Raw genomic sequence first — 16,324 nt, 5'->3', positions numbered from 1 at the left:
AAAAAAAAAAAAAAAAAAAAAGTGCCCTACTCTCATAATAAAACATAAGCCAGGAGGGAGAAATTGAATTTACTTTTTTTTTTTTTTTTTTTTTTTTTTTTTAATCAAAATGAGAGTCAGCAATGTAAATTCTAAATTTTCTTCACTGTAAAACTGCAGGATTTGTGCTTTTGTTCTGCTAGTGGAAAGAAAATCCCCTATGATTCAGACAAACCTAATCTTACTATTTGTGCTGAAAAGCCTATCTCCTAAGACCTTGCGTTAAGAAATGTTTATTGCTTCAACATTGAGTGAAGAACAATGATCTAGCAAAGTTAAAAGCTTTGAGAAGACAAAGCACACCTCAAAAAATGTCAGTATTACTTAAACCATGACTATGATATAGTTGTAATTCTCTGGAGAACCTAAAAGAAAAGTAGAGTAGCAGGTTTTTGACTGAGAAACTGCCTTTGTTTTCTTATATAATGTAATCCATTTGATTTGTCTTTGTTCCATTATATAGGTTTTGCTTGTAGTACTGAAGACAAAGGGTTGGTTGTATAGGATGCTTGGAAGTGAAGAAATCAGGCAGTTATAATTGTTTATAATAAAAAAAAAAAAAAAAAAAAAACCCTCTCCTGGCCTCAGAGAAAGCCAGGCTGTCTAACAAAGTAAAGTGGAGAAAAGACATGGAACTGCAAGAAGAAAAAGACAGAAAAAGGGCAGGACAGATGCTGGAAAGTAAGAAAGAAAAACTGAGCCAAGCCAAGTGGTGGGTAGTGCCAGCTGGTAAGGGTCTGCATTGCCACCATGGCTGATGCCAGACAAGGGCTTCCTGCTGTGGAGTGTTTTGGGTGGGAAGAGGACACACCAGCCTCAGTCATAGAATGGGACATTTTTGGACAGGCGTCTGAAAAAAAGGGGCATGGAAATAGCAAGGGCTGAGGTAAGCGGGGTACAAGGCAAGACTCGAGATTTAGGAAGGGCTGAGTTCTGTCCTGAAGGGGGTTCGATAGCTGGAGGGGCAGGCGTGCAGCACTGACTAAAGCTGAGATTAACCCAAGGGAATTTTTCTTTTTAGAAGAGAGCAGGCTGATGAACTTATGACAGACTAGGGAGGGAAGTTTTACAGAAGACTGGAAATGAGGAACATGAGAAGTTTGAGGTAGATTTATTTTTAGAAAGTGACGGAATATCCAAAAGGAAATGTCAAGGAAGCAGTTGTACATACAAGACTAGAGGGGAAAGCTGTGAATGATTTGCAAGTGTAGGAACTAAACCTAACACATATTAAGCCTTTTAACTGGGGAGATGAAGAGAAGAGGGAAGCAGGGCGCAGGGCCCCGAGCTTTGGGCTGCAGCAGGTGCTGCTGAGATGCTGCTTCAGAGCCACTGGCCCACACAGCTCAGGGGCAGAGCCAACAGGAGCCCTGGAAAACTCTCTTCTGTGCTTGCAATTTTGCAATGTTGGTGTCACAAAGTCCACACTGAAAGTCCACCTTATTTTCCTTCAGGTACTCAAAGATCTCATAAAATTCTCGCTGAGCAGAAAAGGCAATGCAGGCCCCTTTCCCTCACTCCCTCTGACACTACAAGCATTAAATGCGGTTTGACCTTTTCCATGCTGTGGCTCTACCTTCTGCTTCTGCTGTCCCTCTGTTTGCACTGACAACACCTCAGATCTGTTATGACATCCACACTGTCCTCACAGCCGATAGCTCAGAACATGCACCAGCCACAACTCGTTTCGCCATATGGAAAACATACAGCCTAAAAATCTTCATAGCGAGGACAAGATGCCTCTGACTTCATCCAGGAAGGATTCCAGTATTCACCGTGCTGGCTGGGCTGTAAATTTGGTGGGGGGAAAAAAAACACCAAAAAGATCATAATAGCTTCTGTCACCAGGTTTTTAATATTTTCATAAATAAAGCACACACTTTTTAACTTGAATTTCCTCACTAAGTTAAAGCTTGCAGCATAGCAGCAGTCAGCAGGACGTAGGGCAGCACAGCTAAGGAGGGCAGTAAGCCTAAATCTACTGCTCAATTAACAACTTCGTAGGTCTGCAGTCACCTCCCTGCTATGCCAGCTCAGTGTGGAAGCCGAAAACTTCAGTATTTGCCAAATACGCATTCAGTTGCATGTTGAAATGAAGGTTTAAATGTAGTTGTGGTGTAACAGCACACACATATATTTCATATTAAGTAGATGTAGCAGCTTTGCAAAATATGAAGGTCAGAATAAAATTTGAAGCTTTGGGGAAGTGGAAAGAATGTAAGAACAAGGAGTTATTATCAGGGATATTTAATAAAAACAAGTCTACTATAAAAGCAATCATTTAGTGATGTTCCACAACACATCTGAGACAGTAACAGCTACATCTCTGCAGCTACAGAAAATGCAGAAACTCATTTAACAACATTTTTATAAAGTAGGTTAAAATTGTAGTTATATGACTTCAATTAAACTAGCAGAAAAAGAATGACTCCAATAAATACTTTTTTAATAAAATATTTCTTTAGTTCTCATATATTAGCCAGTGAATTTGGGACTGAGAAATGTAACTTCATGCAAACTGAATAGTAATCTGTCTTACGGTTTCTGAGTCACATTAGTAATGGATATAATTCAGAGGAGAATTACATATTCAATTTAAAATAAGTTTTAAAGTGGAAAAATTGCCTAATCAACTCCTTATGAGTTACATAAAACGTAATACAGGTTGCACCTTGAAATTCTTATGTGCATAAGTTTAATGTCACTTCTTTAGTTTTATGTGTTTTTACGCTAAGAAACAGACATCTGGTCGTACCAGATCCCTGTACATAGGAAAGTTGACTCATGAAAATCCCAGGCAGGGCAGCAGTGGGTGGACATGTCCCCCTGTGGGCTTGGAAGAATATCATAAATTGACAAGTTAGACCCAAAGGTAGCCATGCAGAGGTAGAAAGCACATCCCTGAGAAAGGAGAGGTTCTGCATAAAAGTTCCTGAAAGAAACCTGAGATGTGAACAAAAGACTGTCAACTATTTCATTCTTATGTTAGCGGAGGTGAGACTCTGGAAATAACCCAGACTGTAATGTCAAGTAGCAACAGACCCCAACAGCTTCTCTTCTCGGTGGAAAAAAAAAAACTCTGAAATTTGGCTCCAGCTTTTTCAATTAAAGAGAGAGACACCAGTTACAATGTCTGAATATTTTCAGAAGAAAGCAGTGAAATTCATCAATCAAAACTGAACGTAGCACTAACTACAGTTACTGCTCTCTACTGCAGTTAAAAGGCATAAAATGTTATGCTTGGAAAGCTGACATTGCCATATGATCACCTCCTAAAGGCTTTTCACTGTTATTCTCATTATTCAGTTCCCTAAGCTCCCTTTAAGGATGAAAGTCCTGTGTTTCTAGAGCTGGAGGAGAAGGTGGCTTTGCCAGAGCTTCACCCATGTGTTCCTCTGGGAGGGCACCCATGGCCTCTGAAAGAACCCACCAAGGCCATGAGATGCAGGAATGCAGCTGGATTAGAAGCAAAGAGAAAGCAGTGCTACAGCTCCAAGATCACTGGATACGTACTACCTGTTTCTTGCTCAAAAACACTGCCAGCAAGTATTAATCCCAAGAAAGACCACCATGGCAGTAGTAGGCTTGAAAAGGTGGGAATGGAGCACAAAAAAGAAACAGGCAACCATCATTTAGTGAGTCCTACACTGAGTCCTACAGACTGCCAGTCCAACCTGCAGGGCTAACTAAAAGTAAAGCAGGGCAACAAGATAATGTTAAGGACAATTTTATGGAGACTTTTTATGAAGAGCTGTTTTCAGTCTTGCATCTCACCTGGAAAGGCAAATTCTTTTGTAAACCTCATGTGACATAGAAACAAGAAAACATGATTTAGACAACACCAGAGCAGTAATGGCTGTAACATCAAAGTGCTGAGGTAAATGGCACTCATTATCTCCCAAGACACCTTTTCAACATAAACTAAAAAATCAAATGGGAGAGTCATAAGTCCAATCTGAAAACAGGTTGAGTTTGAGGCTTCTAGAAAACATTTGCTTGTGTGCTGTCTCCTCTACAACTCCAAGTACCCTCCACTGCATCACGGCTTGTGTAATATCCCATGGATTGCCTCTACTCAAAGACAGGAATCCTTCAGGCATTCCTCCCAAAAATACCCCAGTGCCTTATTTATCCATAAATTTATCTATAAATTTATCTAAATTTATCTATAAATTACCCCAAACAATATTCTCACTACTGCCATAGCAGTATTTGCCACTACTCCACAAGCCTTGTAGACACAGCCAAAAGAAAATATCCCTGGCGCTTACTCCCCAGTTACATGTGTGCTGATTAAACATGCACCTATCATCACTCAGAAAGGATAAAAGCAGAGCTTCTTCCTGCCTTTCCCTCTGCTGAGACATAAAGGCACTCATCCATTTTTCCTCATTCATGCATTTGCAAAGAACACTTCAGAACTCCATATTGTAAATATTTCTATGCCTCTATCAAATTTAGTTAGAATTGATCAAAAAGTTAAAGACTAAAGAGGGCTGGGGAAGGTGGCAGCTGACACAGTTTGCAGGCAAACTGCACATTTGCAGAAGCTTACTGCCTCACAAACCCTGCCTACCGTACTGAAGAGCATTTTCTTAAGTCCTCAGAAGTCCTCAGATAATCACAACAGTCACAGCCCCACTGAAATAACGGGACTTTACCAGTTCAAACCAGGAAAGGTGCCTCAGTGCCTCTAAAGGTCTCTTTGTTCCCTTTTCTATGAAAAAAAGAGTATCAACTGGCTGATACTTTCATCCTTCTTCACATTAACAACTTTTGTGGAAATGCCTCCAGTTCTTGGATTTTCAGACAAATAAACCACAAAGTAGCCTGCCAGGGATCTTGCTGATCAGTGGCACATACAAGCTTCAGATGTGCTGGTCTGGAGAAGAGGAGGCTCAGGGGAGACCTCACTGCACTCTACAACTTCCTGAAGGGAGGTTGTGATGAGGAGGGGTTTGGCCTCTTCTCCCAGGCAACAAACAGGACCCGAGGAAATGGCCACAAGTTGCACCAGGGGAGATTCAGATTAGGCATAAGGAAAAACTTCTTTTCTCAAAGAGTGGTCAGGCACTGGAATGGCTGCATAGGGAGGTGGTGGAGTCGCCATCCCTGGCAGTGTTCAAGAGGCGCCTGGATAAGGAGCTGTGAGATATGGTTTAGTGCATGTACAGCAATGGTGATGGAAGGATGGTTGAACCAGATGATCTTCTAGGCCCTTTCCAGCCTTGTGATGCTATGATTCTATGAAAAAAGTAACATTTTTCTTTCCTTTGTGCTTTGTTAAACTTGCGCATTAACTGAGAGAAAAGACCAGATAACATTGGACAGAATGGCCACTTTTTGGTGGAAGTTTGTGAGTTCAGACAGGCAGACAGTGGAAAGGGCCATACCAACAAATGTACAGAGCAGAGAGGACATTTATCAATACACTGTGAAAAGCTTTTTTTTTTTTTTTTTTCCTCCCCCCAGAGTAAAGCTGTAAACACACAGAACAGAAAATGTGGGGTTCAGTTTCTGTACCAAGCAATTATGGAATGGCCACATGGAGAAAGATTCACCTCAGTGAATTGTAATCCATCCAAAAGAAGGCATTTACTATGAATTTGCTGTCTATGATTTTTCTCTGGAGAAGGAGAAGAGATAGAAGCAACTACCAGTGGTGCTCATTCTCATCACCAGGGTATGAAAGACACAGAATTCACCTCCAGATGCTTTGTCCTCTGCCTCCAGGCTGCCTCCCTTTGTCCCAAATGAAACAGAGTCCATATGAAGTTAAAAAGTGAAATGGAAAAAAAAAATCCTACCAGAAAGAATAAGTTCCATTTTTTCCCCTCAAAAAAGTCAGTGTTGAGGTCTCTGTGTGAATTTGCTTGAGACTATGTTATTGTTATATGTTCTTACAGCAAACTTGGAGCTGACTGTTACAGTGCCTGGGAATCTACAGAAACAGCAGGAACTAAAAAACAGATATGAATATAGCAGAGAAACTGCAGCTGAAATAAAAAAACAAACACAAAAGCCAAGAACGAAGAGTCAGAAAACATAAAGCCTAACACGTTAAGCAGATGATATATTTAGAAATAAAAGAATTAGATACTTTTAACCAGAGCATGAAAATGGCACTACTTAAAATGTAACCATTTATACTGCAGTTTTAATGATTTTTCAATTAATCTAATTTTTATGGTCCTACGCCAAAAGCTACTGGGGAGGGGTTAGCTTGAAAGTACAGAATAGCATTTAAATTACAGTCATTCTTCAAGTGATGCATAGAATTAACAAAGTCCTAATTAACAAGCCTCACTTGTAACTACTGGCCATTCCAAGGGTAACCTTGATATTATGATGAAATGCTTTAGATCACCACTAAAAAACTTGCTTTAATAGTGTATCAGTATCTCACTTCTCTGGAAAGAAATGGACTATAGCAGACACAGCAGCAGTAATCCCCACTGCACATAATACAAGTTCACTTCAGCTTTCAGATCACATACCTGTAAGATCTGTTATGCAACATGCAGACATTGCTTTCACGGCTACCCAGTGCACTGTGCCTTTAAGACTTCCAGTAAACAGTAAAAAAACCTCAATGCACATACTGACGAGACAGTTTTGTTGGTTTATTCCCATGCCAAATGTATTTGATATGACTGAAATGAAATTTATCAGAGTCCAAAAGGATATGAAACCAAACCTCCACAGTTCAAGGTATAATGCTGGAAACTAATGCACACAAAAAAGGCAATTTACGCAGTTGGTTTTAGATAAAACTCACTAATGCATTTCTCAAACAGCCTGCATATCTGTCAGTTCGCTGTCCTTTTTCTTGGTCAGATTTTACGTGCATTATGAGATGTAAAATCTGTACTGAACAACATCTCCTATGGAAGATGAAAGGTTCTATCCCACGTTACAGCCTACAGGTTAGATTGGATGACCCAGATGTTTTCTCGTATACTCCTGCAGAACGCTGCTCTAACAGGAAGAGCTCAATGCAACAGCTAACCAGAACAGAGGGCATCAGCACAGGCTCAGACATTTCTCTGCTGAGAAAACAGCATTTCCCCACAAGCTGTACAGCAAAAACACAGGCTACTACTAGAGTAAATCAAATATTTGAACAAGCAGCGAGTGATGCATTTCATTCATGCCTGAGAGGAAGCACAGAGAATAAGAATTATACAACGCCACCATGAAGTTGCCCTTAAGGGACACAAAACAGTTTGTTCTGAATAGAATAGCATCAGAAAATACAAGAACAATATTTATTTATTTATTTTCCCCCTGGAGGGGGAGGAACCATAGACAATTTTCCAAGAAGCTTAAAAAAAAAAATTACAAAACACTAAATGAAAGAGTAGGTCTAGATTTTCCTGTAGAAGAATCCCTTTTAGTTCACTTTTAAAAGGAAAAAAATTCAAACACATGCATTTTGTTTTTAATCACAGACTGATGTTCCAGTCATTCTGAGGCTGTGAAAAAGGAGAGATAAGGAGTTCAAATAATGCAAAATAAATAGCGATTCCCAGGGATGTCTTATGTTCATTATTATGGCGTGAGAGTGGCTAATCACATAACAGAGCTTGTCTACAAAGAGCTCTTCAAGAAACACTGAGATTGTTTAAGTGCATGAATTCTTCTGATTAGAAGCAGGAAAGGCTAGGTTCTTATGTAAACTTTGCCAGAACCAAGAGCAGGAACAGCAGCCGACTTTGTTTTTTAATGAACACTTAGAACATTCCTACTGACCACAGGTTACAGTTCTGGAAAAAAAGGAACTACGAGGAAAAAGCGATTTTGTCTGATGAAAAGGGAGAAAAGCATCCCTGGATATCAACTCAACAATCTAAGAAGTCTGCTTTGAACTAGTTTAGCAGGGCGTAGGGACAAAAGCCCATATGGAAGTTAAAAAAAAAGCAAAAATCTACAGATCAAGCAAAAGATTGGAATTTGTACTTTGGAGATCAGAAATCCTACAACAGACTAAGAACAGCAGGATACCAGACTAAACTTTGAGAGGCTATGTGTAAGGAGAACACAGACAGATGAATCCGGATGTTTCACTCCTGCCAATTAGGTTAATGTCCAGATCATTTCAGGTATCAGTACCTGACTGTAGATCCCAGTCTGGGAGATGGTAACCATGAGCTGAAGTCCCAGATCTGCCCTCAGAGCTCTTTTACAGTGTCTGTGCCACACTCATCCTCCAGCCTGTGAGGAATTACATATAGTTGTCTCAGTGCAACCAGCACAACTATTTCTTGCTCATACACTCACCCTTACTCATTTTACCTTGCAGACTATCTCCTGTAAAACACACCCCACACAGGCACACATAGGTCATGCCCTTCTACAACAACATTCTGTCTGCAGCCTGCTTCTACCCACAGGTCAGAAGAAACTCATGACTAAAAGAACTCAGTCCTTCAGATCGTACAAAGGAGGATATGCAAACCAGGAGACAGTAGGCTGAGCAATTCCATGCTGGTATTTTACCCGTAGCACTACTGGAAGAGACTGACAGCATAGCTATTTACTTCACCTCACATTTCTGTTGAACAGAAATTTTGGAGGAGGGACACCAGCAAGTCCCTGGTTGACAGTATTTGTGCTGGAATTTCAGCTTCAGAAGTGTCCAGCATCTACAGACTGAATTCCACAACTTGGTCAACTTGTCACCCTGCTCATGATCAAGACAAGTTCAAAGAATCCCTGATCCCTGGAAGGAGAACATTGCTCTGCATAACACAAACCTACTGCAGCACGAGAATATGGTGTGCAGGATCTCTATGTTACATTACATGATGAGATATATGAGCCCGCTGTGGACTCATATGACAGGACACTATGTGAAGCACAATTTGACAGAACCATATCCTTGCACTGATGAAACTCAAGTGCATGTTCCTCTGATATGGTTTCACTTTCTGCTAAGGAAGAAAGTTGTCACAGCCCAAAACAAAGCCCAAGTGCACGGCAACATAAAAGCAGCACAAATGATCAGGAAAGCAGCCCTGAAGTGCAAATCTTAGAGCCCACCATCTTGATATTACACTTGTATTTAAAGGTATTTGGTGTAACAAGACTAAGCAGGATACAAATTTATTTAGGAAGAACAATCAAGGAAAAGGAACCCTGAAATATAAATCTCTGTGAAGTTCAAGATCAGTTTTGATGACTGTCTTTACATGCAGGTGGAAAGAAAAAGACCAGAAGTAGAATCATGGCCTGGATCCAGCCATTGTTGCATGTTCTTGAGAGAGACATAGATTATATTGTCTTGAGAATCTATGAAGACAGAGGTATGAGTGTGGAAATTAAATTAACTGAGACACTGGAAAAGCAGTGAAAGATTTAAGAACGTGCTCAACATCAACGCTGATGGCGAAGAAAAATATCAGAAAGCTGATTTTCATGTGACTTCATGAAGCTTCATCTTCTTTAATAGGGAAGATTAATGTATCTTACACTGGGCTTTCACTCTCTGATATGAAGGCTAAAGCACTTTCTAGATCCCTGACTTGTGTGCAGCTTTTTGATGACCCCTATGATGAAATAGATTTAACAGACAAACTTGCAAAATATTTAGACTAAGTATGAATTTGTGCTCAGAGAAATGGATAAAATAGAAAATCCAGTTTATACAACATAGAAAACATTCTGGCTATGTCATGTATTAATAATATTTTAAATTAAATATTTACCCAGATCCTTAATGAGTGATAATGCTTCCCATGATATAAATGCTCCGCCGCCGTCATCCATAGCTCCCTGCCCAACATCCCAGCTGTCCAGATGTCCACTGACCAACACAATCTGGAAAAGCAATTATGAAAAGATATATCCATATGAAAATGGCAAATGAGAAAAGTCAGTTCAGCATTTAAGCTTTTTAATGATTTTGTCATAAAGTTGACTTCTTAGTTCAAAACAGGAGGAGAAAAACATTTCATATAAAACAAAACTATTGTCCTCTTTCACTGGGCATAAATCTGGGATGGCCAAATGCATCTCATGCTTCACAAACCACTGCTAAATCAAATAGATACACAGGAAGGAAAGTTTAAATGAAAGGTTTTGTCTTGAACATTAAGTGCATGCTTCCCAGAGATACAAGGCTACCACATTCCAGAATGGGGAAAAATTCTTTCATATTCCAGTTGTGAACTGCTTAAGCCCTTAGGTATGAAATTCGATTAACCCAATTTTTGGCTGCATAAGTAAGAAATATGAACTTGGACTGAAGTATTTCCAGACAGAGGTTGTTGTTTTATTGCTATTATCTATGGCTCCTACCACAGGGGACTTCTAATTTATTACTGAGTCCCTTACGCGCTGCAACAATGACAAGGTATTTTATAGTTCTGTTAGTCATAAGGTTATTTTAAATTAAAAACTACATGGCAGCAAGTCCCAGATGGTTTTTCTGCAAAGAGAGCTTTGTGGCTACAGTAGATGATAGCATTACACATTTCTCCAGAAACACTCCCTTTTAGACCTGAGCTCTCTGAAACATTGATAAACAGCATCGCATCAATACCGGAAATGAGACAGCTCCCTAGCGGGGCCTGGAATTCCAGGGTGATGGATTGTGATTGCAGTGGGGAGGTCAAGGAGGGAGACCTGCTTGATCTGAGCAGACGGCACATGAAATGAGGTAAAATGATGCTGTGGGACAAAAACGAGCACAGAGGAAAAACTGAAGGAGACCCTGAAGCAGCCAGCTGTGTCCTACCCAGAACTGGCCACATGTGAAGGGATGCTTTCAACTCCTTGGTCTGCTAATGTCAATCAGATCTCAGAGTTTGGGTATCTTGAAGATGGTGAACAACACTTACCCCTCCTGCCACCTTCTACTCCTAAAGAGTAATGGGGTAAGGATCTCCTGGTATTTCACCTCAGCTTTCGTTCATCACAGGACAAACACTTTAGCTCAGAAAATGAGCTATTATCCTTCCTGGAAGGTGACAGCCTATGGTGCCGGTGTGCAGCTAACCTTGCAAGGAACTAACTACTCTCCTCCTCACAAGAGGAAAATCTCAAGAAGCATTCACTGGTTACTAAGAATAATGCACAGCAAATATTGCACTACAAGACAAAAGCATTACACGTTCATCAAATCAATGCATTTTTTCATCCAACCAGACAGAAACTCAGATAACACAGCTAAAAAAGCCCCTCTGCGTTTAGCAAAAGCTGTGATAAATTACTAGTCACATTTACTGCATTTATATGGGTCCAATCAGAGTGCACCAAAATCCACTGCATTCAGAAAAGGCATCATATGTTTATAAACATATATAACGTTAAAAAAAAAAAGTTATGTTTTAGAAACTAGAAAATCTTGCAATCAAAATCTGAAGAGCAGCTTACTCTTTCCTTCTCAGATGTTTCAGCTCTTTTTTATGCTTATAAAGCCTGAACATGTGTTTGCTTTGCAACCCAGAGCGGTAGTAGACAGACAGGCTGCAGCCTTTATTCCAGAACCTCCTCTCCTTCAAAGATGAATTTTGACTGCAGGATCCTCTGCAGAAGCCTCAGATTTACTCAGGATGTATTCCTGCAATGTAGCATTGTGGTCCTCCCAGGCTCTTTGTGAAAGCTGGTAAACAGCACTGCTCTCAGGGACGCTTCTCCACAGAAGTTCTCGCTCTGTAGCTGGTCTCTGCTACAACAGCAATGTAGCCAGAAACCAGATAATCTAAGAAAAGCCATGAGGAAGAAATCTTTCTGAAATGAAAGCAAAACAGATGTGATCACTGCATCACTCATTTTCTTGTTAGGATTGAGCACACATATACCCACATGCATGCATTTGCACTGGGATAAACCATGCTTTGAGATCTTGTTATGCATGGGCAGCCCTTCTGCTATGTATGCATGGAGGACAGCTCTCAAAGAACACCATAAATAAATTTAAAAAAAAAGGTGTGTGGGGGGGGGAAGGTATGGAAAAGACTTTGAGTGAGAACAACTGCCGTATAAAGGATAAATGTCTACTCCCAACTTGAATGTCGTTGCAATATGGTTTATTTATTTTGAGCAAAAATTGGTTTTAAGAAAGATAACTGCTTACTCTACTGGGAAATGCAACTTCAAACTGAACTATTTAAATCAAGTACACAAACTCATTGAGAAACAAGTTTGCAAAAGAAACAATGCCTTGACTTCAGCTGGGAAAGAAGATGGCACTAACGCTGTTCCTTGGCAACAACCTCAATATGAGTGTCTGACAGGGAGTTGCTTCTCATTTCTGTAAAACAACATGCATTGCAACAGCAGGAAATTCTGAATCAGAAGGTGGTGTAATCCCACTTGGGATTAGACTCCAATCACAAAGCATCTTTATCAACTGCAGAACATTATACCAAAACAGATCAAGGTTCAAGAAGACTGAGAAACGCAGATAATTTTATGGATGAACTTTTACTTAAACTTACTTCAGTGGATGCCAAAGGCAATTACATAAATGCAACCAGTGTATTTCTATGTGAAAGTTTTTGCAGAGCTGTTGTTTTTTTAAACACTGTTATGTTTCTACAGCATCTGCTCAAAGGAGTTTCAGTGATCCCACTGATATCTGTGTCTCAAAGTAAGACAGAGTCAGAAAACAGCAAAAACACCAACACTGTGTCTCTCAACACGTGTGTCTGGAGCAATGATTGAAATTCACTCTAAACCATTATATTATTTTAAATAATATTATAATTATATTCTATTCTAATTCTACATACAAGTGGGCTAATTAAAAATACATTTAAAGCTAAAAAGGAGGTATGATTACTGTATTTTTCACATTGCTTTCAAATATGTTATGTGGCTCTCTCCTCCAAAATTGCACACAGGCTAATGACTTACATTTGCACAAAACATCCATGTAGAAATGTAAGCACATGCCAAAAGAATGTAACTGCTGCAAAACAATGTAAGTATATGTAAGTATTTGCTTTAAATACACAGAGAAACCACAAGCGTTTGTATAAGACAGCCTAAATACAGCAATATGTATTTGCCAAATCAACTAAATCCCCATTTAGGATAAGATAGCTTGCATGTCACGTGACAACTTCAGATTTGGCAGTGACACAGCTAAGAAAATACTGCCCCAGCCACAGTCCCGATACAACACAAGAGAAACGACACTTCAGGTAGCGTTTCAAACAGAAGTCTTCCTTATCCTATTTCCTTATGCAACAACATTATGACTATTGGATGTTTATAAATCAAACCCAGCACTTCAATCAAGCATACTGAAATATTCTGAATGTTATAGTATATCTTAAATATTTACATAACTCTGTATTTTTATACTTTACACTTTTAAAAACAAGACCAGGAAGAGGAACCACCCATACTTTTACATAAGCCACAGAGTTATCTTTTTCTAAGCGTGACTTTTTTGCCACTAAAAATAACCACATATTCCATTTGTATTCACACACGCTTACTCAATCTGTCACATAATAACTCCATCAAATGTAGGTGAACTACCTTCTGCTTGGTTGGAGAGAGCTTTAGAAGAAGTCTATTACGCTTACAGTTAGTCTCTGTAATGTCACTTGTACCTCTACAGGTTTGAAGTAAAGGCTTCTTTCAATGCAACATTAGAGATGATAAATGATAAATGTTAGGAAACAGTTTCATTCCCAGAATCCAATCTAGAAAAATATTTGCACCAAGCTGTGAAAACTAGTGTGCAATGTTATTTCATGCCACTGTGGTAGATGGAAATGGGAGAGTAAAAAACTCATCATTCATCTTTGTCATTTGTGGGTGAAGAAGATTTCAGGTATGCCTAAACTTCAAGCTAAAACAGTGAAGAGCTCCAGACTCAAACTCTTTTCAACTGCTTGTCTATATTTTCAACCAAATACAGCCACCATTCAGTCATTTGCTCAGGCAACACAGACCTATGGTGTTCCAGCCCAGTTGATGAATTACCTGGGAATTTGTGGAAAGTATTTCTATTGAAATTTTTGTGGTTCTTTCTTCGTCAGTTTGATTCCAAGTAAGTCCATCTTTAGCTCACGGTACCATAATAGGTATTTGACTAGATATGCTGTCTTCAAGAATCTTCTCTTTTCAGTGCATGAGGTATGTGTACAATAACAATTCATACGTACAAACACCACACACAGTAGATCTGTGTTTGGACCAAAATTAGAAGACAGAAATTAGATAATAATTAGGGTCCCAAATCCAATGCAATCCAATCCAGAAATTGCCTATAAATTCTCTCCTATACCAGACATTCATTACTCTTTATACACACATACTCTCTCACTTCATCATTTTTTATTTTCCCCAGACCAAAACAAAATTTCAGACACTAAGTAAATCACCACTTAAAAACTCTTAATCCTAACTTCTCAAACAGAGGAACCCACTATATAATACAATCTCTTACTCATAAGCATAGGGAGTACATTTTGAGTAGTCTACCCAATTGGACAGCATAACAACTATGAACTGCCAGATGGCTTCAGTTTATAAGAATCTGAAGATTTTCTTCATTTCACTGTGTTAACAGCGTAAAAGCAAGGGAAAAGAGGAAGACAGCATTTCGCATAACTAACTAGCAGACAAATCAATTGGCTGGACTAAATGTAAGCCCATCATGGTTAACTCATCTTCAAAACTATGATTAAACAAAGTCTGACGAAGAACAATTTGCAAATGAACATACTGTATCTGGCATGGCTCTCTAAAATTTATTAACGTCACCTGCAGTAGTGCTGGCAACTACTTTCTAGAAAATGGCAGCACCTCGCAGTATGCTTTTCCACTGCTTACCCACACAATAAAGCTGGCACTACTGTCCAAGGGCACATTCTTCTTTTGAAGTAATTCGTAGTTGGCAAACTGTGTTCTCATTTGCATATTTAGGGGAAAAAGAAAACCAAAAACCCAACATTCTGTCATCTTCATGGAGTAAAATATTGGTACTCAAGTCTTTTAGCCTGACCCATTCTCCTCCCCACTCCATTCTAAACCTCAGTTCACCCCTTCAACAAACGCAGAAAAACAAAAGACAAATTAAAGAGTTATCTGCCATTTCTATTTGATAGTTCATGACCAGGCAAAATCACATTCCTTTACACAAGCCAACATTCCTGAAGTTTTAAAATATTTATGATAGATATTTATTTGTATCATCCAGTAACATTCCATAAATCAGTCTGTTGTCTATCCCATCAAAGGCCTTCCTAAATCTAAACAAATCAGCACTTTTAAGACTAAAAGACTGCAGCAAATTTGTCAGACTGGAATCCAACTCAGCTCTTCCAAAACAGAGATAATACAGCCAACTAGAAGGGAACTCATCAAGTTCCCTTCACAATAAAAATGTTTATTCCCTGCATAATAAAAATAACCATTTAATTAGTCTACACATTTAATTTTCTTACACTGCATTTGGTATCAATACTGCCATTATTTCAAACTCAGCATATCAAGCTTTAGGGAAAACAAAATTGCAAAAACTGAATGCTCAGAAGAAACAAAGCGCTGTACGTTGAGGGATTATAATTAGGTATGCATGTGAGGTTAAATTTAGAAACATATGAATATTTTCAAATATAAACACTTCTTTATTTAAAAAAGTGTAGATCATTAATACCAGAAATATTCAGTTTAACAGAAGTCTACACTTTTATGTGCAATTCCATCAATTTGAGAGCTAAATTCAAGTATGTTGCTGTATCAGAGACATTCAGTTGCAAAAATCCAGTTACTTGGCAAAAGTTATTTGTGAAAGTGTATCCCAACCATTTCCTAAATAATTATTTAGGGCTACAAATATATGAAACAAAGATTTCTGAGTTTCTGTACTTGCCTTTTAAGAAAACTCTGTCTTTAGCTAAACTGCAGTTGGACTAAATCATGCTCTATATGTAAATCAGAAACATTGTCACATGTAGGGGATGTTATTTTGTGTATGTAAGAACGTTTCTTCATATTAGTTACTAGCTATTGTGTCCAAATAATATGATGCCACTGTACAGCACCTTTTACTAGATTTCATGCACATTAGCAATGGTTCTAAAATAATCAGTCTTGCTGTCTGAACTAATTTACAGTCCTAAAGACACAGTGATGTTCAGACAGAAAAAAAAATGATTAAAACAAAAACTGTCTTTTCTACTTAACATGCAATGGAGTAAGTCTTAACTTCCAGCCTTCTGATTAAATGATAGATCTGCACATGAAACAGAAGTGACTCACTTAGTCACACAAGAATCAAACCCTATTATTGCTAAAAAGCTGATTAACTTTCAAAGGA

At 38.9% G+C, this 16,324-nt stretch overlaps 1 protein-coding gene across 2 annotated transcripts in view; it reads right to left on the bottom strand.

Moving 5' to 3' along the window:
- Positions 1-16,324, bottom strand: part of CPQ (carboxypeptidase Q) — a 159,450-nt gene that overhangs the window by 47,065 nt on the left and 96,061 nt on the right. For both annotated transcript variants that reach the window (XM_042868776.1, XM_042868775.1), the window contains exon 5: positions 9,747-9,858. In XM_042868776.1, the coding sequence (XP_042724710.1) occupies positions 9,747-9,858 (112 nt within the window). The remainder of the gene's footprint in view (positions 1-9,746; positions 9,859-16,324) is intronic.

This window comes from Lagopus leucura, unplaced genomic scaffold, assembly GCF_019238085.1.
Source record: "Lagopus leucura isolate 7727_CA_CO unplaced genomic scaffold, USGS_WTPT01 Super-Scaffold_100002, whole genome shotgun sequence".
NCBI lineage: Eukaryota > Metazoa > Chordata > Aves > Galliformes > Phasianidae > Lagopus > Lagopus leucura.
This window is presented reverse-complemented; position numbering and strand designations above follow the sequence as displayed.